The 25361-nt window shown below is 34.8% G+C and overlaps 3 protein-coding genes across 3 annotated transcripts; 1 reads left to right on the top strand and 2 right to left on the bottom strand.

Annotated features, from left to right (window-relative positions):
* Positions 1 to 1389: 1389 nt before the first annotated feature.
* Positions 1390 to 7623, bottom strand: LOC133851729 (3-epi-6-deoxocathasterone 23-monooxygenase CYP90C1). The gene is made up of 9 exons (XM_062288285.1): positions 7217 to 7623; positions 5736 to 6060; positions 5491 to 5640; positions 5143 to 5415; positions 3546 to 3635; positions 3327 to 3405; positions 3142 to 3248; positions 2645 to 2772; positions 1390 to 1801 (listed from the first exon to the last, which is right to left on the bottom strand). Exons 1-9 carry the CDS (start codon positions 7414 to 7416, stop codon positions 1705 to 1707), a joined length of 1449 nt encoding a protein of 482 aa, XP_062144269.1. The 5' UTR covers positions 7417 to 7623; the 3' UTR covers positions 1390 to 1704.
* A 5228-nt stretch (positions 7624 to 12851) lies between these two features.
* On the bottom strand, positions 12852 to 17030 carry LOC133852323 (CDK5RAP1-like protein). The gene is made up of 3 exons (XM_062289068.1): positions 16682 to 17030; positions 14821 to 15878; positions 12852 to 13703 (listed from the first exon to the last, which is right to left on the bottom strand). The coding sequence occupies exons 1-3, from the start codon at positions 16966 to 16968 to the stop codon at positions 13192 to 13194; spliced, it is 1857 nt and encodes a 618-aa protein (XP_062145052.1). The 5' UTR covers positions 16969 to 17030; the 3' UTR covers positions 12852 to 13191.
* Positions 17031 to 17266: 236 nt separating this feature from the next.
* Positions 17267 to 24739, top strand: LOC133852421 (D-2-hydroxyglutarate dehydrogenase, mitochondrial). Its single transcript, XM_062289179.1, has 16 exons — positions 17267 to 17435; positions 17521 to 17834; positions 18150 to 18251; positions 18409 to 18456; positions 18938 to 19008; positions 19245 to 19363; positions 19675 to 19770; positions 19858 to 19967; positions 20637 to 20717; positions 21164 to 21264; positions 21911 to 22019; positions 22890 to 22995; positions 23358 to 23443; positions 23528 to 23653; positions 23751 to 23844; positions 24368 to 24739. The coding sequence occupies exons 1-16, from the start codon at positions 17318 to 17320 to the stop codon at positions 24370 to 24372; spliced, it is 1686 nt and encodes a 561-aa protein (XP_062145163.1). The 5' UTR covers positions 17267 to 17317; the 3' UTR covers positions 24373 to 24739.
* Positions 24740 to 25361: the final 622 nt, after the last annotated feature.

Below are 25361 nucleotides of genomic sequence, written 5' to 3'. Positions count from 1 at the left end.
GTTCATGGCGAAGGAAAGTGGGGGTACGTAGATAGGGGAACGTAAGGGTGAAGCAGAAAGGGATATGAGAGTATTCTCGGGTAAGCTCTACGAGAGAGAAGATTATCTTTTGATTTTTGTAATTTTTTAAAGTCAGTCCATTTGATTTCATTCAAGTTCTGCTCTTTTTTTTTGATTAATGAAATTGGTGTCTAATTTGGTAGATTATTTCTCTTGACAAATAAAGTCCAACAGAAACTTAGATCGTGCAAGGATGTCCATCACGTTTGCTTATTTACCTGTTGCATGTTACTTTCATAGGCCAGTTTAGGATAAGTCTTAAAAGGGATATTTATCCTAAAAACTTAATTGATAAAAAAAAAAAAAATGATAAATTTAATCTTTAACATTTCCGTGTGAATTCAAACTCTCATGAGACTCAATACCTAAAATATTTAACAGAAAATAAGGATAAACTGTGAAATCAAAATCTATATTCAATCATTGCTTATTTCAAAAACTCTAAATTAATATTTTAACAGATAGTTGGCTATGATAAAGTAAGAACACTATGGTTCACCATCGAGTAGTTCGGTTATAAACAACTCCGAATTGTTAAATTATCAATTATCTCAAATGCTTAAGTTAATGGGAAGAAGTAAATTTAACTATTTAATCAATACTTTAACATTAACACTCTTTCTCACGTGTGTACTTAAACTTCTTTTTAATAGGTAAGGTCTAACACGTGAAATATTAAATTGAAATTGAGTGAATTGATGGAATCAAGGTTCGAACTTAAGATCTTTGGCTCTGATACTATGTTAAATTATAAATTATCACAAAAACTTAAGTTAATAGGAAAAAAGTAAATTTAATCACTTAATCAATACTTTAACACTTCCTCTCACATGGAGCTAAAAGGATAATTGATAATTTAATATGGTATCAGAGTAGATTCATTGGACAATGATTGACCTTTTCTTCCCGAAGTTGAACACGTGTTTGGCCAAAGTTGCCTCACGTGAGGAGGTGTGTTAAAGTATCCAAAATCACCAAAAGATACATGACTTAGATACTTTATAAGACATAATGTCACATTCTCTTTCAAGCCGTCTTTTGAAAGTGAGTAACATCCATGAATTTTTACATGAATGTATTACCCATGTATATCATGCTACGTGATGAAGATGCTACCAGAGTCATTTAAAAGTTTTAAATAATGCGTCATCACGTACACCGTTGCAACAAAATAAAAATCTCAAGCATGAAATGACTGGTGTGGATCCTTGTCCCAAAATAAAAACATAAAAAAAGAAGGTAATTGGAGGGTACGGGACTTGTACTAGGGCTCCACTAACCTAACGTTCATTAGTCCAGCACATGCAGTCGATGGAAGGAGAAGCATCATGGCCCATGCAACCGCCGAACTGTTATTATCGAATCAAACAGAAAATTTAATAGTTCGAGACCAACATTTGAAAGTTAGATTTAATCTTTCCCCACTTGCATTGCTCTAAGGACAGGGACACTGGCCCAAACAGCCCGTCCTGCCATGAACACAGACAGTGACACCAGAGCTAACACAATTATAGAGTCCTATTTGATGGGGGATGCAACCTCGTGGGTCTGTCTAATTGTATTTATCCTTTAAGGTTTAAGATCCATGTGCTGGGCTTCTTCCTCCATTGGTTAATTTTCATTCTTATTTGCAGTTGCACCAAATTAGTCTGAAGTGCTTATGGAGGTGACCCTGATGGGGAGCTTTCTCTTCATCTTCACCGTTGGAAAATGGACTATGTCATCCTGTTGAGCTACCCACCTGCACAACGAAAAGAAAACAAAAAAGAAGAACAGAAAGCTCTATCAATTATTGACTGTTTTTAGCCCCACAATTTCCCACACCAAGTATCTTGTTTGGGAGTACCTCTCGAAAAAGAAAAAGAAAAAAAAAAAAAGATGGTTCGGTTTGAAACGTGCCAAAATTCACGTTTCGCACTACGGAAACCACTAAACCACGACATTTTGAAACCGCTAAACCAAAATGACATATTAGAGCATTCCTAGTAGCCTCACCAAATTTTACTCACCAAAATAACTAAAAATTACTTTTTTCTATTCTGATGAGCCACTTTATTAAAATTCCCCCAGCAGCCTCACCATTTTAACTAGTCAATATTTACTATTCCATTTAAATAATAATTTTTTTCATATTTCTTTATTTTTTCTCTATATAATATTTTTATAAAAAATCATTTATATCCATGAAATAAGGACATTATCGTGTGAGAGATGGGAGATGAGAGAAGAAAATGAGAGAAAAAAGGAAAAAGTGTGCTAATCATGTGAGAGAGAAATGTGAAACAAAATTTGGTGAGTGGGTTGTTGAGTGAAAATACCTGGTCTAATTTGACTAGTAATTTCAGTCATCAAATTTTTTTGGTTAAAATGGTGAGGCTGCTGGGAGTGGTTTTTAAGAGTTTTCATCAAATTGGCTCACCAAAATAGCTAAAAAACTAATTTGGTGAGGCTACTAAAAATGCTCATGTTTGAACCGATATTCAATTCTTTTTATTTTTAAATTATGTGTGTTTAACCAAAACGACATATATTAGTGTGATTCGGTTATCTTGTAAGGTGTGCAAGATTTGGTGGGCAAAATTACCTGTAACTAGTGACGAGATGATGAAGAAATATTGAGAGCTCAAGCCGGGAAAGTTCTAATCCAGGGCATAGCCTCTGTCCACCACCGAATGGTGTTAAACAGTTGTTGTTAACAGCAGCTCCTATTTTCTGAAAACAAAGATATCATATATAATTAGAGACTAGAGAGCCCACAAAGATTCCATGCCGACTAACCTGATGAACATGATATTCCATGCTTCAAGTGAAAGAATCATTATAATTTGTTTAGTTTCTTAAGCTTAAGTCGATACGAAATAGTTGATTTAATCACTTAATTAATATTCTATATATTAATCATTTGCTCACATGTGTGTTCACACTCTCCTTCACGCGCATGCTTAAACTCTCGCAGGCCCAACACGTGAATTAGTGAATGATGGAAAAATATTTGAACTCAAAACCTTTGTTATGATACCGTGTTAAATCACCGGTCGTTGTAAAATTTAATAAAATATTCTAACATTATTTAATACTTACCTCCCATCTCCATGGATCAAACTGATTTGGGTTTTCGTAGTTGTTTTCATCCATGTGAACAGAAATAAAAGATGCCAATACACACCATCCCTGAGGTATCGAATAACCTGCTAACCATCATAACAAGCCTAAATAAAATTGAAAAATTGAACAAAGAGAGATTGCAAATTCTCTAGAAAACTGACCTTTGATTTCTACATCCTTGAGTGCTTTTCTCCACACCCCGTTGATGATATTCGCCATTCTAAGAGTTTCACTAATCACCTTTTGATGAAGAATAAGAATAACAGGGTCTGATGTATTAATATATATCTCTAGTTTCTTGAAAATAGCTTTAAATTTCATATATAATGCTGTAAATAGATTATCAGTTCCCTCTCTTTCTAACTGTTGATGAGACTCACATTTTGAGTAAACTGCAAAGACATGTAGTCAGTCCAACCATAATCATCACAGGAATCGGTCTTCCTCTTCTTCAATTCCATGTTCTCCTCCTACATGATAATTACCTAAACGCATTAAAACCAAATGCATAAAAAAACAATGAAGTTTTCCTCCTAATTTTCTTCAAACTAAATGTTTTAAGGATAGATGCAGTAATTTCCTCTTACCACCCAATTCAGAGAAAAACTTTATCCCATAGAAAATGAATGAAATAAAATCAACACTGTAAAATTTAAGGCCAGGTCACCAATATCGATCACAATTACGTACAATACACAAAATCTAAAGATTGTTTGGGACTGGCCGACACATCAACATTGTAAAATAGTTGTGATTTATGGCATTACTTTTCATAAATATGTTTCACCCACAAAATTTAGCCACTCATGCACATTTGACAAGTTAACCTATATATAAATATTTTCTTTTACTTTAGAATACAATTCACTTGGCTAATTAAGGATAAATTTATGTCTTAATTAATTACAGATTAATCCTAATTCTCATGAGAGAAACTTTAGATTTACCTCATAAATTACAGGGCTACCATTTGGGTTTTAAGATACTGTGCCTTGATTCATATCATATCAAAACAGAATGATTTTTCAGTGCTGAGGAGCACAATATATATCAAAAAAAAAACTTTCTTATTACAACCCCTAGATCTGTTGGTCCGTTTCTGGCTACCGGCACTAAGAAATTTACATGTTTTTTACAAATTGATGCGACCCTTATTTGGCACTTTTCACCTCACTTGACGACTAATTTTTTAAAAAGGTAATGTTTCGTGCACAACAAATGATGTAGCAGTTGTCACTTAAGATGCCACGTGTTCATAGAAAAATTGTAATAAAATTGGTATTATCTCTAACATTTTCCAAATGGTTAATACCCAAGTATACCCTAGCATTCTCCTTGAAGAATTCCAAACAGATATAGTAGCAAGGTCGGAGTGATATAACCCAAAAAAAAAATGAAAAAAAAAATAAAATTAATACAACACTTTACATCGATTTATTACACTAATTTTACACAATTTCCATGACATATTTTAAATGATTTTATACTTTTATTTTTTAAATGGTTGATATTGTAAATCTCTTCAAACACGTGTTTTAGTCGGTATAATATAAGCCTGATAAAACTAGTTATGAAGAGTAGCTTTATTAAAAATAAATAAATAAATAATAAAACGAAAGGAAAGAATTCCAAAGTGAATTTACTGAACACCGACAATATGACAGCTAGTGGTCGCAATGCGGACAGACACGAAGTTAATTAGGTGGTCCTGACCTGACAGCCGTTCAATCAAAATCATACGGCTGCCAAACGTCCACTCCTTACTTTAACTCCACGTGGACCCTCACACGTACTCTATGTCTCACTCGTGTGCTTGTGTTCGTGCTTTTAGCAAAAGGTCAAACACTTTTAACAATATATATATATCTTGAAGTGGACATCTCGGGGGGCCCATCGATGTACGAACTCAGAAATAATCCCAACCGTTGATTAAAATCGAAGTCAAAGTAAAAAACCATATTCGAATCTATTACGTACCATTAAGTTTTCTAGAGCAACAGGGCAGTCACTGAGGAATTTGACAGCTAGGGTCATTGCCGTGGGCATGGTTTCCTCTCCGGGTACCATCATTTCTATGATATTCCCACTGATGAAATCCAACGGCAGGCGTTCCGTATCGTTTGAATCACTACCATCCCGTAACAGCACGTCGAGTGCATCAATTATCGGACCCTTCTCGTCTGTATTTTTCCGAGCTATTTTTCTCTCCTCCACTATCTTCTCCACCATCTTCAACATCCTCTCCTTAGCCTACATGCAACACCATGAAAAGTAAACCCTAACAAATCCTGACATAATATAGAAGAGCTTTGTTAAATTAATTACCTTGAGAGATTTATATAGTCTTGTTCCAGGAAGCTTAATAGGTAAACAAATCAACCCTTTGATGAACTCTTCAAATTCTCTTTTCAAAAAGTTCAAATCTTCACCTGGACCAACGCTCATCAATGCTTTAACCAGTACCTCAAACGTGATCTGCGACACCCAGAAGCCAAAAACTTCATGAGAGAGGGAAAAAAAAAATTGAGTTGTTTGTAGTTATATATTGTTGTGTTTAGGGGGAGAGAGACCTTTTTGGTTTCATCTTGGACGTATATTTGGTGCATGTCCTTCCAAGTAGCTAGGGAGTTTTTGACCGAGTTTTCAATGTCTTTGGTGATCCGGGCTTTGTGCTGTGGGGATCTAAGGAAGCCTGCGATCAGTGCGTGCACCCTCTTGTGAAGATTTCCGTTGATTTGGAGTATAGAATTTTTTCCAAATAATTCTGTAATCGATTTGGGATATGCAGGGATAAAAGTGTTGCCATGGTTGTGTAAGATCACCTTGTTTACGTCCGGATCCGTGGAAACTATGATGGGTGTTCCCAAGATGTGTGTTTTAAACACCTTCCCGTACCTGTTCAGAGAGTGAGAGAGAAGAAGGGAGTTGCTTTCATTACCGCTTTTGTTTCTTCTTTTTGATTGATTGATTGAAGCAAAGAAATGGTCAGTTTATTGGGAGGCTGAAATATATCTACAGAGAGAATAGACTCTGGTTACTGATCATCTTTTATCTAAGCCCCTAGAGGTCTAGTTACTGCAAATGAGCAGGCTTTTCTTTCTTTTACTTTATTGGGCTGCTCCTGTCTAACTTTGTTTAGCATTACTCTATATATTTAATATTTAATTTATAAAGCACCATCCTCTTCCAAAACTTTTCGTAAGTTTTTTAATGGTAAGTAGTCCACATATTTTATAATGGTAAGTAGTACTCCACATAATTTATAAAGCACCATCCTCTGCCATCTCATTTTTTGTTCGTAATAAGGTGTCAGAAAATGTGATCTTAGATAAAGCTTAATTTGCTTACACTATTTATTTCTTTTCTCTTTTCTCTTTTCTCTTTTCTTGAGCATATAACTTATCGAATAAATACTAGCCAAGTTTGCTTGTACAGTTGTACTTGTTCAGCCAATTCAATCATATTTTGGTGGGATTTCTAAGGAGCAAGACGGTTAGGTTTGTTAAAATTTCAAACATCCTAAAATACAACTCAATCCTAAAAATACAAAAACATTTTTGGCCTTTACATGACAACCATCCTAAAATATAAAAACAATTTTCACTTTTACAAAGAACGGTTTTACAGATCAAAAAAAAAAATATTATCCCAAAACACGTTGACAAACATTGCCGTTTAACATGTTTTTAATTACAGCAATTGATCATGCATGGTCTTTTTTTTTTTTGAAAAGGATCATGCATGGTCTTATGATGAGACAAGATGATCATGGACAACATAAGTAAAGAGACTGCAAGCCGTTGCTGTGATCTTAATATGTGATGAAAATGTTTTGAAAAACAACAACATAAATAGAACTCAGGCTTTTTTAATTGAAATCAAAATTTGAAACTGATTTAGAGTAGGAAAAATTAAAGAAAGAAAGAAAGAAAGAAAGAAAAAGGTACATCAATCTATGGAGGTAACAGGGCGGCAGGGGGACCAAAGAAGGGGAAATATTGGCTGGGTAGGATTGAAGATGAAATAAATAGAGAAGAGAGAAAAAGCTTACAGAGATTTGCGTTTGTCCATGAAGCTGACAGGTCGGCTGGTGTAGCCACAAGCAATGAAGTCGAGAGTTTCTCCTACGAAAGGCCAACCTAAATTCCCTCTTGGAACCCCACTCCTCTTTTCTATCTTGCTCTTCTTCTTGAACCAATACCATCCCACAACAATACCTATCAAAACCCAACATCCAATAACCCACTTCATTTCTCTCTGAAACCTCCTTTCCTTCACTTTTTTAAGAGCTCTGAAACCCTAGCTCTACACCCTGCAATTTTTTTGAGGTAACCAAGACATGTCACTCCATGCAGCTCGATTTTACCGCTTTGTGTGTGCGTCTTTGACAGAGAGAGCCACAGAGAGAGAGAGAGAGAGAGAGAGAGAGAGAGAGAGAGCCTGACAAGGAAGAACTTGTTTGTCCGTGTGAGATAATTGAAAGATATGGGGATATACATCTTATAATAGTGGGCGATCCGGAAGATCTAGGGCTTACAACAAACCATTTAATGAGGTGGCCATATTGGGTGCACCTAATGCGCCACGCTTGCGCATTTTGTCTTCACTTCATTGAGATATATACGTATTTCCCGGAGTTGTAGTCTAGCATCTCCAACCGGCCGATCCACCAAAGTTGTTACACATATTTCGTAATTCATTCAAGATGAGAATTATATGATATTTATAGGAAGTCATTGACAAATGGATGAGGATTCTCTTTTGAAATGGAGAAATGGAGAGAAACTAATTTATAGTTTAATTAAATTTTACAAGATAAATGTTATATATAGAGTATTCTTTTATTTTATTTTTATTATACTTTGTTGATGTGTCTATGCAAATCAGTTATTGTGGGTTCTATAGATTTAGTGTTAGATCTAGAAAAAAAAAAATATGGATGGAGTTAGGCGGGGGTGGACAGAAGAAGGAAAAATAGTATTTCTCTATTAGAGAAGCATTCAAATGTTAATTGATAGTACGTGTATTGCATCAACAAAGTGACATATAAGTATAGTGTATGAGATACGATACGATTACAACTTTTGTATAATTCCTGAAACTTTTTTTTAAAAAAAAAAATTAACAATTATATCTATTTTCCTACGTACATGTAGGTCTTATATATCTAATGATTAATTTTTGTTTTTATTATTATTATTATTTTTTAAAAAAGTTATTGGGGTTGTATAAAAGTTATATAAATGTTGTAAACGTATCATATCTCATAGTGTATAACATTACTCGTATTACAAATAATAATTGATATTTTCTCAAATGATGAATACGTAATTCAAATAAAATAGAGAGGATTTTATTCTTGACAAATATGATGATGATGAACTTCCTTTTTAAGAAGATTGAGGCTGTGATTTTTTTGTTTCGGATTTTAATTTAGAGCTTCTATATTAAAAGCATGAGTAATGCTACTATTTACACTATTTTTTATATCGATTGATGTTGCGTGTTATAAGTTGCTAACACTTTCATTTTTTTTAAGTGACTGATCGACATGGGAAGTCGCCTAAAATACGTCACGTTAACTGGTATGAAATTTGTGTGATAAACAAGCATAAAGAGTTACATTACTTTAATATATATATATATATATATAGTACAATGGTTAGATATTAGTATTTAGCATGATGCACAATTGCACATGTAATTCTTATAAATAAGTCAGAGTCTAAATTCAGATTCATTACTCTAATATCATGCTATATTATTAGAAAATCAATAGATTTAAACCCATATAAAAATAAGAAATTAGTATTTAAAGATATCTAAACTAACTATATATAATAAAAATGAAAATCTTAAGTCAAGAGAGTTTGAGATTTCAACACGGATCACATATGTCAGAGTCTAAATTCAGATTCTTTATAAGATAATTAACAATCAAAATGAGATTGCTTCCCTTGTATAAAATATCCTTAAGGAATTCAAAACATTACTTAAATTACACAATGTATGTAAATAAATCAATGAGAAATGATATTCCTACACCTTCTACACATTTACTATATATCTCATTTTTAAATCTACTATTAAATTTATGGGGCACACTGAGTCCCACAATATCAATGGTGAATTTGAAACTTGGTTGTATGTAAATGTGTAAAAAACGTATAGGAAATATATGTGTATCATTTCTCTAAATCAATATTCAATCTATAATTTAGATATTGTATGGAACACAATCGCTGAATTTAAAGTGAAATAGATAATACCTATTTTATAGTTTTAACAAAGTTCATGTTATTTATATTTCTTTTGTTTAAGCTCTCTCTCTTTCTTTTACTGGATTTTATATATGCCGTAACTAGCTTAAATTGTTTAGTTTAAAGAAATTTTATCATTGTTTTTAGTTTTGCTACAAATTATTTAATACATTAATATCTTTCTGATATTTATCTTATTTGATTGCATTAAGTTCCTGATTATTAATTTTTTGTTAATGAATTACGATCTTTAATTTTTTTTTCCTAAATTAATTGATTGCAAAAATCACATATAGTTTTTTGTTGTTTTTGGTGTTGTATGGGATATTCTGTTGGTTGCATATATATCTTGGGATGCGTTGTAATTGTAACTTATAAGATAGGAAGGGCCAAGGGGGGAAAAAAATCTAATTAAGACCTAACTAAGGCCCTCGGATGCCAATAAATTTTGTTGTTAATTAAGTATTGTTCTGATAATCTCTTCAGACTTCCGAGCTTGCACCTTTCATATATGTAAAGCTCTAAACATGATGCGGTAATTAGAGTGAAAATTTAGTCCATCTCTATTGTAATTTAGATTATGTCTACTTTTATTAGATATTGATGGGTCTAAGTTGTATGGAATTGTCTCAATTTTTTGTATAAAATTTTCTTTTGTTGAACAAAATTATTTCAATCTAATTTATTAAATTAACATATGTCCTAAGAAATATAATTTTCACACACATTTTGATACACATAAAAATTACATGCTCTAAAAATAAATATCACATGTTTTCTTAATTTGATTGAATAATTCGAGAAGTCCCTCATGTGTGACTATTGTGTCCCTAAAAAAATGATGTGGCTTTTAAAATCACAATTTGATCCAAATTAAATAGTGATCAATCACAAGCTCAATAATGATTTTAAGAGCACCTCATTTTTTGAGAGACGTCTTCTACTCTTCTAGCGTTACTCTAAAATATATATTAAAAATCACGCATTCTAAAGACATGTGCATCTTAGAAGTAATTCTAAATGTTCATCTAAAAATGTGATGGCTTTTAAAATCATTATTTGATCAAAATTTAATAGTGATCAATCACACGCTCAGTGGTGATTTTAAAAGCCACATCATTTATAGATGGAGTTCTAACATTACTTGCGTCTTAGAGTGCATTTGATACTAACCAAAAGTGTGATTGTAAACCAAATCACAAAAAAAAAAATATTGTTTAGGGAGTGTGCTATTAAAATATTACCAATACGTGCTTTCAAATCGCAGACAATAAAATGCATTTTTAAAAATACACGATTTTAAAGGTCTAATTATTATATTTATAAAAATTATAATTTTAAATAGCATATTTTAAAATTTACCGTCGAAATCGAAACGGGCCGGGTGGTGGTAGTGGTCTTCCAAGTCATCAAAGCCGGTGTTTGGCACGCATGGTTGCAGAGAGCATGTACGAAGAGTCCATTCACCATTGGGCCGAGAGAGGGCGCCGAAGTTGTCAGTCAGCCTCGTCATCTGGGCAAACCAAACCCTCGTCTTGTCTTCATCATTCTTCAGTGATATCGACAGTCTCCACCTCCACCTCCAACACCACCACCACCAATCCTTTCGCTCGCCAACTTTTTTTTTCTTCTTTGAAAACTCTTCGGCACCCAATATTTTGACGAAATCACTTTGACCCAGAAACTGTTTTCGTGTGATTTTTCTCGGCATATATATATATATATATATATATATATATATATATATATACATCGAGTGGATCATGGCAACCATTTTATATCAGCATGCACTAGCAAGTGGTCCGTCTATTTGCGTGTGAAGCTCACTTTAAACAATGCTGAAATGCTTGCGCTTAATGCAATATGGGCCATACAAACTGAGCATGATCATGCAATACTAGGCGAAGCTTCGGATAGTGACACATTCTATCATTGATTCATTGATCGATGATGATATACCAATTACACCATCGGTGGTTGGGTCAAAGAAAGCAATCATTGAACGGAGCAATATTGAGGAATGGACGGCAAGTTCAAAAGCAGATACAACTGAGGTGTTCATGGGCGATGAATGGTCGCTCAACCATCTCATGTTTGGTATGATGAGCGTTTTCTGAGCACACTTGGGTTGGGTTGGGTGGGGTAATATTTACTGCTAAAGTCCACAATAGCAAGCGCAGGAAAGAGATGGGGGCTGGGGGCATGTGGATCAATTCTCATGTTTACCAACCAGAAAAGAAAAAAAAAAGAAAAAAAAGAAAGAGAAAGAATGACGATCGAAAAGCTAAAAATGCATCTTTAAGGAATTTTTTTATTTTTCTTTCTTTTTTGGCTTGAAAAAATATTTAATGAGAGGAAAAGGTGAAAAGTGTTTTTAATTATGATTTTACGAGTGTTTTGTATTTTATATTATTTATTAATATTTTTGTTTTAAGAATAAGAAACGAAAATTTTAACAATATGGTAAGACATTTATATTCGGCTAAGTAAATTTCCTTTTAATTTTAGCTAAAAGATTATATTTTTTATTTTTTAGTTATAAACTTTTTTGAAGCACCTACATCCGGCTCTTTTTTTTAGTCATTCACTTTTACTATTATATTTAAATATTATTTTTCAAACATTTATTTACTTTTTATTGAGAAGAGAAAGAATGTTAAAGATTAAAAAATGCATAATTTTTTTTTAATTTAGTTATTCACTTTTACCATTAATCAAATTTGATGAGCAATGCATCGTAGAATCTTACCAACTGTTTTTTTTCCAAATTCCTCAGCCAGATCCAACTCTTTTTACTCTCATTTTGATATCTTGGCCAACCAAAATAATGTTTGCTAGTAGGATGAGAATGCTCTTAGGCCACTAGCATCCGGCTTAACAAATTTATTCTCAATTTTAATTAAAAAAATTATATTTTTTTTTTTTCTATTTTAACTATCTATTTTTTTTAAAGCATTTACGTCTGATTTTCTATCTTTATCTATTCATCTTTACTATTCTATTTAAATAATTTTTTTTTCTCAAAAATCTCTTTATTCTTTATCAAAAGGAGAGAAAATATTAGAGATTAAAAAATGCCTTATTTTTATATTTGGTGAGTAAACAATGCTCCCCACATGCACACTCTTGTGTCCTACTTTTTAACATCTCATCTAACCAAAATAACTTTTAAGAGCATTATGTAGCTTGATGAGAATGCGCACACTCTCGTGTCCTTCGGTTTCTGTAGATGATGCAGTCATCGAGACCAACCAAATTGTACCCGTTCCTCATGATGCAAAAAGTTCACGCTGGAGAGTCTAACATGGATGGACCTTTTCAAACTCAATTAGAACGAAAATTGTTTACATTAGCAATTACATTGAAATAATATATAAACTACTAAATTCACATTCACAGAACAAATGAAAGCCTAAGAGCAAAAAATTTGTATGGAATGCAGATTGCAATGGTCAATCTGCAAATGCTCTCCATCAGAGAGCTCCATTGACTGATAATTTGAAAGTGAAATACAAAAAGGTGTTGCACCTCTACACTATGTTGAAGTTGCAAGTCATTGGAGACAATTTGAAGCACAATCTTATATTGTAGACTCTCACGCCTAAACCATTTTCATGGCAAGAGAAATTTTAACACATTGTGATCCAATCAGATCTCAATTGCCCAGTAAGAAGCTGCCCGCCAATGCTGAACAAGAATAATCTTGCAAAATTTCATTTGAGGAAAAAAGGGAAGATAAAATGGCACATCCAAAGCTGGAGAAATTTCAACTTCGGCTTTCACAAGCAACAGCTTCTTCACCCACATTGTTGTAAAATGAACTCAATTTAGTTATAGCAAGTGCCTCCCCAGAGAGTGATGCTCGGCTAGATTTCAATATATGAACTTCCACATAATCACCGACTACAGGATTTCTGTTCCCATTAATACCATCATCCCAGCATGGTACTGGCAGATTTATAAATGAAACTCTATGACCTCTATCACTCTTGCCAATAAGCTCTGTATCTGGAGCTCTCTTATTGGGCCCTTCAACCAGTACCAGTTGCACAGTTCCGACCTGGGAATCAAAACATTGACCTGTACTCTCACGGAAAGCCTCAATCAATTCAGTCAGTCGCCTCTGCTTGACGTCCTCAGGAACATCATCACTGTAGTTTCTGTGGGCATGGGTTTTCTCCCTCATACTATAAGCAAACATGTATGCCATATCGTAACCAACAGCCCTAATGAGGCTTAGCGTGTCCGCATGTTCATCCTCTGTTTCTCCACAGAAACCTGCAAAAAGGAATAAATTTATAAAGAGGGCAATCAAGTATGTGTCTTAAGTTTTCACGAAGTGAAAGATACAAAGAATTGTATGTTGTGATTTCTGGCTGAGGCATGTCAATGCACCATTTGATACCTAAGAGACTGTTTGAAATTGTGTTAAGAGTTTTAAAAAGTACTTTTAGTATATAAAAATCTGTGCCAAACAAAAAGTTGGTATGTTTGGTAAAAAATTATAGAAGTACTTCTTTGATTTTTTTACTCTAAAAGGGGCTAAAACACGCTTTTGAGAAAAACTTTAAAATAAAGCTTTTTCTAAGAAGGTTTTTTTTTTTTTTTGGCTTTAAAAGCTATATTTCCCAATGCAATCCCAAACGGCCTCTAAATAGCTTTTTCTAAAAGGTTATTAAAGCTACTTATCGTGCTATTTCACAAGCACAGAAAATAGCAAAAAACATTAAAGTAATAACAGTGAGTAATGCCATAGGATGCAACAGGAATTCCCTTAATTCATAAAGCATCACTTCAATAGAAAGAAACCATGGTAAAAGAAAAATTTAACCAGCAATGTCCATGATAAGACAATGCATCAATGGTATGCTTACAGGATACAAGCATGAGACGGGGATGAGATTCCCTAAGAAGAATATGTCACTAATAAGAGCTCAAATACAGATCTATAATGAAAAAGTGTATGAACCACCATGATAGCATAATATTGAAGACTAAAATAAGAAGAGATGGAATTTGCAAGTGCATACATTGATAGTAAGTAGATTAACGTTGGTAGCATTAAGAAAATATCAAATTGTCACATGATTTGTAATCTGATCTCTCGCATTCTTTTGAAATAAGAAAATAGGAATCCATATGAAGAAGCTTCATCTCCAAGATAGCTGTGATCACTTCATCTCTTATATTTTATTCCTAAACAATTAACTGGGCGCAAGAGAAGGTAGGTCTAAAGTATTTTGAGTGTAAAACTTTTAAAACATCAATCACATCCGGAATAATTCAGTAATTAAACAATTTCCTTGCTGCTAATACTTTCAACACTACTGTACAACAACCCAAGTTTTCATACGTAAAGAAGATTTAAAAATTATAAGAATCTGATAACGCTTACCACATATGAAATCACTGCTTATTCCCACATCTGGAATAATTCTTCGTATCTTTTCCACAAGATCTAAGTATGCCTCTCGGGTATATCCCCGACGCATTCTTTCAAGTACTGTGCTACTCCCAGTTTGTGCAGGTAAATGGATATATTTGCAAATATTATGTCTGTCTCGCATTAAATAGAGTAACTCATCAGGGTAATCTTTCGGATGTGGGGATGTGTATCTGAACCGCATCTCAGGAAATTCTGTGGATAGTCGATCTAAGAGATCAGAAAAACGTAAACCCATTTTTTTTACCTTGCACATGCTGGAAAAGCCTTCACTAAGGCTCCAATTAGTTCCTGGTTCAACTTCTTTTTCATCCCCAGATGCATCATTATAGCTGTTTACATTCTGGCCAAGAAGTGTTACCTCTTTCACACCTTCTTTCCAAAGCTCCCCCACCTCCTTCACTATTGATTCCACAGGGCGTGACCGCTCCCTGCCTCTAGTAAAAGGAACAATGCAGAATGAGCACATATTATTGCAACCCCTCATCACTGAGACAAAAGCAGTAACTGAATTTTTGGAGATTCGAACCGGACTAATATCAGCATAGGTCTCTTCAAGTGAAAGAAGCGTGTTGATCCCCTTTTGTCCGTACTCTACCTCTTCTAACAATTGTGGCAAGTCTCTGTAAGCATCTGGTCCACAGACCACATCAACCATTTTGTCTGCGTCAAGTATCTTGTCCTTTAACCTCTCAGCCATACATCCCAAGACCACTACTTTTGGAGGGTGCACCGAGTTTGATCTTCCAATAGCGACATTGCTCTTCCAGTGTCTCTTAAGAAACCAAAAGTAATTAAGCCTCTGCCACACCCTTTGTTCCGCATTGTCCCTGATAGCACAAGTGTTGATGAAAATGATCTCTGCACTCTCAGGAACATCCACCACATCACTATATCCAGCATTCTTCATGATAGATAGGACAATCTCCATATCATTGATATTCATTTGACATCCATAAGTCTCATGATAGATGCGCCCTCTTGAAGTTACTTCAGAAGCTGGTAATTGGCTAGACAGATAAGTAAAGAAGAAAACAGAGTTATGAGATACAGTTGCATAATTTGCAATCGTGCAGAAAGAACATCAGGAGCTTTGCATGTGAAAGTTCCAGAGCGGTCCATACAGATAACGAGGCAAACCATGCCAAAGATAATAACATTAAGAAAAAACATAAGGAAACAAATTAATGTTGATTCATATAACTATCGTCTTTCTGAGAACTCTGGGATCTAATAGTAATATCTAATATCCAAATCTCTCTCTGTGTGTATATATATTCATTGATTTGCTTAACTCATTTTACAACTTCAAATGCATTTTCCACAGAGTATCCTCGAGTGATCCCATAGATTTAGCCAAGCCAGAGTAGACCCAATAATTGATAACGTTATCCAAGTAAAATGGGATCAATAATAGTCCAAACACCAAATGGGCATTATTTCGAACATGATTTTTTGAAAGTCACTTCACTCAGAAGTCACCAAGTAAAAAATGAAATTGTAAACAGAAGTTAGAGACAGGTTGTGGCAGTCATTCAAACACACTTGCAGCTCAAGCTTGGGGTTTTATTTATTAATTAAAACAAAAGCAAAACATCCACTAAAGAATAGCTTAGCAATGCACAGCATGTTGGGCAGATAAATCATAAACACCGCCCTTAATCCAAAAGCTTAAGCCCATGAGTTTAAACATAAAATATAATCAAATCCCATTACAAATATAATCAAATCCCATTACAAAGCCCTACATCAATAAATCTAATAATGCAAAAAAATAAGCTCAATAATTCAAAATAAATAATATGCGACTCACTGGGGCTGGGCTTGGGAGGCGGTGAGAGCAGCTTGAGCGACGAAATGGCGGAGGCTTGGGCCCTCCGGGACGGAGAGATGGGATTGGGAGAAGCTTCTGGAGGAGAGAGCGAGAGGAACGGCCCTCCGGAGCGGTCGTGTCGCTCGGCGGGGGAAGCAGCGGGAAATCGAAGCCTGGGGCTTAGGTGGGGAGAGAAGTATGAGACCCACGCGGCATCGACTGTGGAGCCTCTTGAGGCGGAGACTGCAGTGGGGGTGGCCGAGCACGGAGGATAACGACGACGCCATTGAAGCTTTGTGCTTGTGTGCAACCAGTCGATAAGCTTGGAACTGGATAGGGAATCGATGATGATGGTGCTGGGCCAGAATGGGCCAAAAGCGGGCCGGGCCGATATGCTATTTGAGCTCGAGCCCGTTAGTAAGCATGTCAGGTTAATTACTCCAAATAGCAAAAAAAATTAGAAATAAATAAATAATTTTAATAAAATTATATGATAGAATATTTTAAAGGATTTCAGAGACTCTCCTCGACTTGCAGGCAAAGAACACGTGTACGAGCTTTAAAGGCTACTATGATCGTCATTGCGACGTCTCGTTGTGCTCAACAGTTGCACATACACACCTGAAACTCCAAAAAATGATAATGGAGAGGTTGAGAGCTACACGTCGTCTCCTCAATTACTCACCCAAGTCTTTCTTTGCTCCTCGATCGCATCCAAATTCTTCCGAGCATTCAATTTGTCGCTCTGCCTCCGGTAACATTCTCAGAATTATGCCTCTGTAGCTCACAAATTTTAACAGAATTTTTTAGTGCCATATCTTTATTCGGCTTTACAACAGGTTTTGCGCATTGGGGCCGATATAGTGAGCATCAAAAGCGGAGATTTGGAGGAACTGTTTGGGATCCTTTGGGAATAGGCCTTGGAAAGGCGAGCACAATCCAGTGCAGATACTTTGGTTCAGTGGCAGCGAAGATTCAGAGGGACCCATCATTTTCACCGTTGAATTCTGACGATATCAGCTATTTTAAGGGAATATTGGGCGAGAAAAATGTGATTCAGGACGAAGACAGGCTTGCGTTTGCAAACACGGACTGGATGCGGAAATACAAGGGCTCCAGTAAGCTTCTGCTACTACCGAGGAGCACTGAGGAGGTTCTGCTCTCTTGTCTGGGACTCCCTGATCATCATTTTAGCTGTGTTTGACATTTTCGGCAACTGACATTTTAGCTCGAAATAAACACACTCTAGTTGTTCAATGCTTTTTAAAATGATTAACATAGTTTTGTTGTTCAATGCTTTTAAAAATGACTGAATTTTTTTTTATTACTTATGAGTTGCGAAAAAACTCTTTCTGGGTCTAAACTATTGCCTTGAATAATAATACACGTTGATGTATCATGGGATAAAATTACCAAACTAAGAGGTTCCTGCATTTCTTTTGGTTTAATTATTATTTTCTTATTGCAGGTCTCTCGGGTTCTTAAATACTGTAATTCCAGACGCTTGGCTGTTGTTCCTCAAGGTGGAAATACTGGCCTTGTGGGTGGAAGTGTTCCTGTTTTTGATGAAGTAATGTAATCGTTTTCCATTTTTTGGTTTCTTTGGCTTTCTCTTTCAGTGGGTGGAGATTGGTGTTATGCATATTACCCACATTGGTTCAGTGAATAACATCATGTTTCTGATTTGCTATCGATCTGAATAGCTTTTCTGTGATATACTTCTACAGGTGATTATCAACATGAGTTCAATGAATAACATCATATCTTTTGACAAGGTAGAGATTTCCGGCCATTATGGTGTTCTTGTTTTGAGCTCTCTCTCCCTCCATATATAGAATTTTAAAAGACTCTTTTTCCTTTTTGGGCTTGTTACTGTGCACTCTCTCAGTTATGTGTTCATTGAGTTGTGTTATTAAATTTATTTCAGCAGTATTTTGTATCAGAAAGAGGTTCTCTCTATCCTTCAGTTCTTAGGAGTTATAGCACAATAATTTTTCACCTTTCTCTCCAACAGCTGGCTTGTCTTACTGGCTCTCCTTGTAGCGGCCTTGACTGAGATTTGAAGACCCTAAAGTTAGGGGTTTAAGAGCTAGTAGAGAGAGAAAACTTGCTATCCTTGTCTTGACGACTTTCAGCAATAATTTTAGTTCTAAATGCAGTTTTGACTCATTTAGTGTTCTAAAGTTAATGTTGAACACCGTTGCAGCAAGATAACTTTGTGCTTATTTATGGATTGCCCTTTGCTCCTTTTTTTAGGTCAGTGGTATATTGGTAAGTGAAGCAGGATGCATTTTGGAAAATCTGGTTTCTTTTCTGGACAACCAGGGGTAATTTTCTGTTGAACCATCACTTTCTCTGCTCATAAGATCTGTGATATGTTATGTTTACCAGAATCACAGGTTCAAATTTCACAGATGTATAGTGTTAAGAAAAGTCCCCTACTTGTATAATCACGTCAGACTGTTGAATTGTTAGTTTGTCACGGCTCTCGCCCATTTAAGCTATGCAAAATGGAAATTTGACATATTTGCTCTTATGCTACTTAAGTTATGCTTCCATTCAGATTCATTATGCCACTGGACCTGGGTGCAAAAGGAAGCTGTCAGATTGGTGGAAATGTTTCAACAAATGCTGGTGGTTTGCGTCTTGTCCGCTATGGATCTCTTCACGGAAATGTACTTGGTGAGGACATTTGTTATGTATTGAACTTTAATGCACAAAGTGGACTATAATATGCTTCAAGGTTCATCGTTTGTTTGATTTAATATGCTCATGGCTAGTTGTCAACAAAAAAAAAAAAAGGGATGGATTTACTAGTTCATTCCATTAAGGAGTTGAGCAGAAAAGCATAGCCGTCTTAGTATACAAAGTATTTCTGCTGCTATGACTCAATATCTTGTTTTTTAACAGAGTACACTTGGTAAAACTTTTCTTCTTGTAGGGTTTTTTTTTTTTTGTTTAATTCTGAAGCATATTTTCAACTGATGTTACAGGTATTGAAGCTGTTTTAGCAAATGGTGATGTGCTTGACATGCTTGGGACTCTTAGGAAAGATAATACTGGGTATGACTTAAAGCATTTGTTTATAGGTACGTATTAAACACTATATTGTATTGATACTTTAATGCAAAGAACTATAGTTTTAAGTGTATGGACTTTTGCTATCATCATCGTAGGAAGTGAAGGATCCTTGGGTATTGTAACTAAGGTTTCCATTCTTTCCCCTCCAAAGCTATCTTCAGTGAATGTTGCTTTTCTTGCTTGTAAAGACTATTTCAGCTGCCAGGTATGATTAGTTTCCTTACTCGGAAATTTCTTCTGCTGACTCATAATACTTGATCCATAAGTTTGATGCCCTAAACGATCAAAACAAACAATATATTACCATCAGTTATATGCGAAAATGCATTACAGACAGTGTGACAATCTTACTCTCTCTCTCCAGCAGGTTATACTGAAACTGTACAGAGTTGGCAATAATAATCTGGAGAAGAAAATAAAAATCCCGAGAATAAGAAAAAGTAATCTTTATTCACATAGAACAAGTATTTATTAAATAAGGGTAAATCAGATAGATCATGATTAATAAAATCTGCTCTCCCACCTCCCTCATAAAGAAATAGAAAATAATCTACTGAGAAAATTGAAACTTTATGTCACATCATATCCTGTATACCTGACCTGCATGCTTTGGTTAAAAATTTTATAGGCTTAAGTTGCCACTTAATGTCTAGTTAAAATTTTTGGTTTCCTGAAATTTACACCATTATATATTTCCTAAAGTTTAATAGTCATATTGACTTTTCTTGTGTTTTTTTTCTTCCTTGAATGGCCGATGTTTAACTAAAAATCTAGATTTTTTACTTTTAAAAATTCCATGCACTCTTCATCTCTTCCTGTCTCTGAGCAAGAAGAATTGCTGTCTCCTCACCTTTATTGCCATAATGTTTATCAGAAACTTCTATTGGAAGCAAAGAGGAGACTTGGAGAGATTCTATCTGCCTTTGAGTTTTTGGATAATGAGTCACTGGATCTGGTAAGGTTCTGATGGTTGTGTAATTGACAAGATTTGTTTTAGTTTGCCTAGGGTTTCTACCTATGTAATTTAATGGTCACTTTCGATCTGTTTTTTTTATGAATGTTTGGCATATATATGACGTGTCTATAAAAAGAAGTTTGCAATTTTATTTTTATTTTTGTGAGGTTGTTTGTGTTCTTGTTTCGTAGTCAACAATATTATTCTTCATTTTGGGTAGGCAAGGTTAGAGCATTATTTATATGAGGTTTATTGTAATATGTGCAATTTACAGATGACATCTTGGATCTTTTTTAGTTGGAAAGTGATCAATATGTTCTTTTTCCTAACATCTCAAGAAAATTTCTTGAAGATTGTACTTATCCATTTGAAGAGAAAGTGAATGCCATTTTCTGTTTGATCATTGTTATATTTTTGAAGCATACTCATTTTATTTTATGTAACAGGTTCTGAATCATTTAGAGGGTGTTAGGAATCCGTTACCTCCCTCAATGCACAACTTCTATGTTCTCATTGAGACAACGGGCAGTAATGAATCTTATGACAAGTGAGCTACTTACCAGTTTGATTGTTTACCAGCTTGTATTAGAGTGCTTTTATTCTTGGAAAAAATAATTTCTAGTGTTGAACTTTACCTATTAGTCCGTATCCATGGTCCTCACTGGAACAAACAGAACTGTAGTATGGGAATCTACAAAGGTTCACAAACCTACCCATAACATCTAGACCTTGAGTAATTTCTGTTCTCACTCTGGTTGTGACTCCGCGTGATTTAGATAAAACGTTTTGAAAGCTTGAGTAAAATGTGGCTTCTAACTGTAGACTGCTGGAGAAAGTGAAAGTGATTCTATATTTTTCTAATTTTCCTAAAAAATCACTTAGCATAAAACTGAGGCTGGATTCCTACCTGTAATTTTCCACAATGAATCTTATCATATGCTTAAACAAACGTACAGATTCTCAAACTAAGATGTTCCTTATCATTTTTTTCTACAGTTGCCTGTACCTTTTTACACTATACTATGATTTTCAGTTGACTGCTTTAAGGATGCCAGTAGCATCCTTGGTTTGTAACATATTGTATTTTTCATGACAATATTTTAGACTGTAATTTGTTTTCGCAAATGCCTTAAGAAAAATCAATGGCATGTTCATATTTCGAAGATCCTAAAGATTTATTTAAAAATTTCCAGAGAAAAGCTTGAAGCTTTCCTACTTCGCTCAATGGAAGGTGGTTTGATTTCTGATGGTGTTCTTGCACAAGACATAAACCAGGCCTCATCGTTTTGGCGTATACGTGAGGTTACCATTTCTTCCAGTTCATTGACTTTCTCTATATGTTGAATACCATATGTTCAAACTGTCCTCAATATAGTGTTTGTATGTGTTTCTTTTTTACTCAGGAAAGAATACTTTAGTCTTCAAAATTATTATTATTCATCAAAAAAAGAATACTTAAGTCTTCATACAGTAATGAATTACCACTATGGGTCACTCCCAGTTCACTATTAGTGCTCCCACCTATTGTTCTGGACCAGTACTAAGAATAGTCCAGTTCTTCAGCTTTAAAACTCCTTTCTTTCTACTATCTGTCTGGATCATGTTTTCTTATCAATGATCATCTCACCCACCCCTTATTTTACGATGGCAACTTGGCTTTTTCTGTCCTGCCCTCAGAGTGCCTTCAACTTAAATGTCATTGGTTGTTGTTGATGTGATTAAGTTGTCTTTGCTGATCATAAGCAAATTATTGCAGCACATTTTCTCACATCTGTATGATAAATAGCAATAGGTTCCGCCCTTTGCTTCTCGCGAATGCTTCTCTCTTTTAAATCCAACCTTTCTTGTATAACGCAATCCAACCATTTGCTTATCCTCACATCTGTATGATAAATAGCAATAGGTTCCGCCCTTTGCTTCTCGTGAATGCTTCTCTCTTTTAAATCCAACCTTTCTTGTATAACGCAAACTAACCATTTACTTATCCTCAAATCCTTTTGGTAAGATACAATAAATTATCGTTGCCATCTCTTGAAATTTATTCTTCTTAACTGGTCATTTTCCCTGTCAATTATTTTTGAATCACATATAACTTAATTGCGTTCTTAAAACATTTTAAGAATGTGCTTCAGTGGATCTTTTATTTATTTTATTTTATTCCAATCATCACAGGGTGTAGCAGAGGCACTCATGAAAGCAGGAGCTGTTTATAAATATGATTTGTCATTACCTGTTGAAAAGATGTACAATCTTGTCGAGGAAATGCGGATAAAAGTTGGTAAGACAACCTAGTATGGCTACCTACATTTTGAAGTATTGTTTTCTTTCTTGCTCCGGTGGGAAGATGTATCCTCTTTTGTGATTGTGTGGGATAGGGTGTGATATGAACACGCAGGCTTTTCCTTGCAGGAGTGGTAATTTTCAAAAGAACAATTTGAACAGTAGAAACGTTGGATGTGCCCTTAACTTGTTTAGTGTGACCAGTTTCAAATTTCCCACTATATAATCCAGTGAAAATTATACTATTCCGTTGAAAAATGTCTATGATGGTAGTATCCTAATCTTGCATCTACAGAACAGCAATGTGTTAGTTTAAAACTCCACTTTCTTATGATGTATATATTGTTATTTTGCTCTTAGGTAGTTCAGCTAAAGTAATTGGATATGGCCACCTTGGAGATGGAAATTTGCATCTTAATGTTTCAACTCCACAGTATGATGATATGGTAATTTCGTTCAGCATACTCCAAAAAGCTGCTCATATGTTCTATAATAAATGGTTTTGTATTGACATCTTCAATAAATTGCAGATTTTAGCACAAATTGAACCCTTTGTCTATGAATGGACATCTAAGCACCACGGGAGTATTAGTGCAGAGCATGGCTTGGGACTGATGAAAGCTAATAAGATTTTCTACAGCAAGTCACATAAAACTGTGAGAATTTTGTGAATAGCTAAACATCTAAGATGTATTTCTTATAGTATCTACATCAAGAAATACAGATGTCTAATAGAAGAATCTGTTTGGACAGGTGCAACTAATGGCTTCTATCAAGAAATTGATGGACCCCAATGGGATACTGAACCCTTACAAAGTTCTTCCGCACTCCATATCTTACAGCACAGGTAAGGGACTTTATCTGTGATTCGTTTTTCTCATTCTAAATGATCACACTTATGTTTGAATTTTTACCTTCTGAAGAGTGATTGCAAAGTTGCTTTTGAAATTTAGAATGTATTTGGGGAACAATGTCCCTCTAAGCCAGCTGAAACATGAATGAGGAACCAAGTTTCCTGGGTAAAGAACTAATACCGCTGTTTAATATTGCATTAGGAAACATTCTCCCTTTTGTTTTTGTTTTTAAAACAAAAACATTAACAAACAACTCAAAAAAACAAAACATTTAAAACTGTTTTCACCTTTATATCACGTCAGGACACGATTTCAAATAAAAAACATTAACAAACGAGGCCAACGTGGCCAATCAATTAGTAATCTGCAAGATGCAGATAATGTCATCTTATATCACAAGTTGAAACTGCAATCACCAAATAATATAATTCAATCTTTTAAAGTGTACTACTTTGGAGAATTGTTAACATATTGTGTTATTTTCAGTTGATGTCTGTTCATGTTATTCTAATGCAGTCTAAATCTGAAATTCAACACGCCCGGTGGTAGCCACATCGTGGTCTGATCTCAGGTCGGAGCAAGTGGACATAACTCAGTGGGATGCAATTCTAACTCTATTCAGTGAACTAGAGAAGTTAGAGGCTCTCTTTAATAACTGGCATCTGACTAGAGAAAGATCAAGTTGTGCTAAATACAGATCACACCAAGCTAGCCAATGGTTATTTTGGCTAGCCGGGTTGCAAATTTAGGTGCTAAAATAGTTGTATCCGGCTAGTTACTTTAGCCCAAAATTTGGTAAGCTGATACAATGCTCACCAAATGTAAAAAAAAATAAAAATACAAAAATTTACTTTTTATTCTTGATAAGACATGCACACGACTTTGAAATGTACATGCTTTAAAAAAGAAAATATATTTAGATAGAATAGTGGAAGTAGATAATTAAAGTTTAGAGTGATATGTAGGTAGTCAAAATATAAAAATTTAGGCACCGTTTGGCAACCTTTTATTCTCCCCCCCCCCCCCCCCCCCCCCCCTTTTTTTTTCTTCACTTCTTTTCAAAAAAGTCAATTCCAAAACATTTGAACTTTTATTTTTATTTTTTATATCACATCAATTATTTTTTAGGGTAAATGTATAATAAATCTCTAAGTTAATGCGCAATTTGAAAATGGTTATTCACTTTTTAATTTTAAACATTTACTCCTTAATCTTTTCGCGTTTTTGAATTTGGTCATTTTGTCCATTTTTCATCCAATTTTGTTAACTCCGTTTGGTTGAGTCACCGTTTGGCCACATTAACATCGACAACTAAGTTTAAAACGACGTAGTTTCAATATTTTCTTATTTTTTTAATAATTTTATTTTAAAAAAAAGGGGTGGCTCTTCATTTTGGCGAAGGGGGTGGCTTAGCAATCCCTTTGGCTGGTCTGGGGTGGCCAAACCACCTTATAGCAGAAAAATAAAAATAAAAAATGGTTCGGCCACCCCATACCGGCCAACCCTTGGC

Source organism: Alnus glutinosa, chromosome 12, assembly GCF_958979055.1.
Source record: "Alnus glutinosa chromosome 12, dhAlnGlut1.1, whole genome shotgun sequence".
Lineage (NCBI taxonomy): Eukaryota > Viridiplantae > Streptophyta > Magnoliopsida > Fagales > Betulaceae > Alnus > Alnus glutinosa.
This window is presented reverse-complemented; position numbering and strand designations above follow the sequence as displayed.

Coding starts and splice junctions, on each gene's coding strand:
- LOC133852421 (XM_062289179.1), top strand. CDS start 17,318: ATGATAATGGAGAGGTTGAGAGCTACACGTCGTCTCCTCAATTACTCA. Junction 19,009..19,244: donor TCTTTTCTGGACAACCAGGG/GTAATTTTCTGT, acceptor GCTTCCATTCAG/ATTCATTATGCCACTGGACC. Junction 21,265..21,910: donor AGTAATGAATCTTATGACAA/GTGAGCTACTTA, acceptor AAAAATTTCCAG/AGAAAAGCTTGAAGCTTTCC.
- LOC133851729 (XM_062288285.1), bottom strand. CDS start 7,416: ATGAAGTGGGTTATTGGATGTTGGGTTTTGATAGGTATTGTTGTGGGA. Junction 6,061..7,216: donor ATGGACAAACGCAAATCTCT/GTAAGCTTTTTC, acceptor CTCTCTGAACAG/GTACGGGAAGGTGTTTAAAA. Junction 2,773..3,141: donor TTGATCCATGGAGATGGGAG/GTAAGTATTAAA, acceptor CTTTGTTTTCAG/AAAATAGGAGCTGCTGTTAA.
- LOC133852323 (XM_062289068.1), bottom strand. CDS start 16,968: ATGGCGTCGTCGTTATCCTCCGTGCTCGGCCACCCCCACTGCAGTCTC. Junction 15,879..16,681: donor GCCTCCCAAGCCCAGCCCCA/GTGAGTCGCATA, acceptor TTATCTGTCTAG/CCAATTACCAGCTTCTGAAG. Junction 13,704..14,820: donor AAGCAGTGATTTCATATGTG/GTAAGCGTTATC, acceptor TCCTTTTTGCAG/GTTTCTGTGGAGAAACAGAG.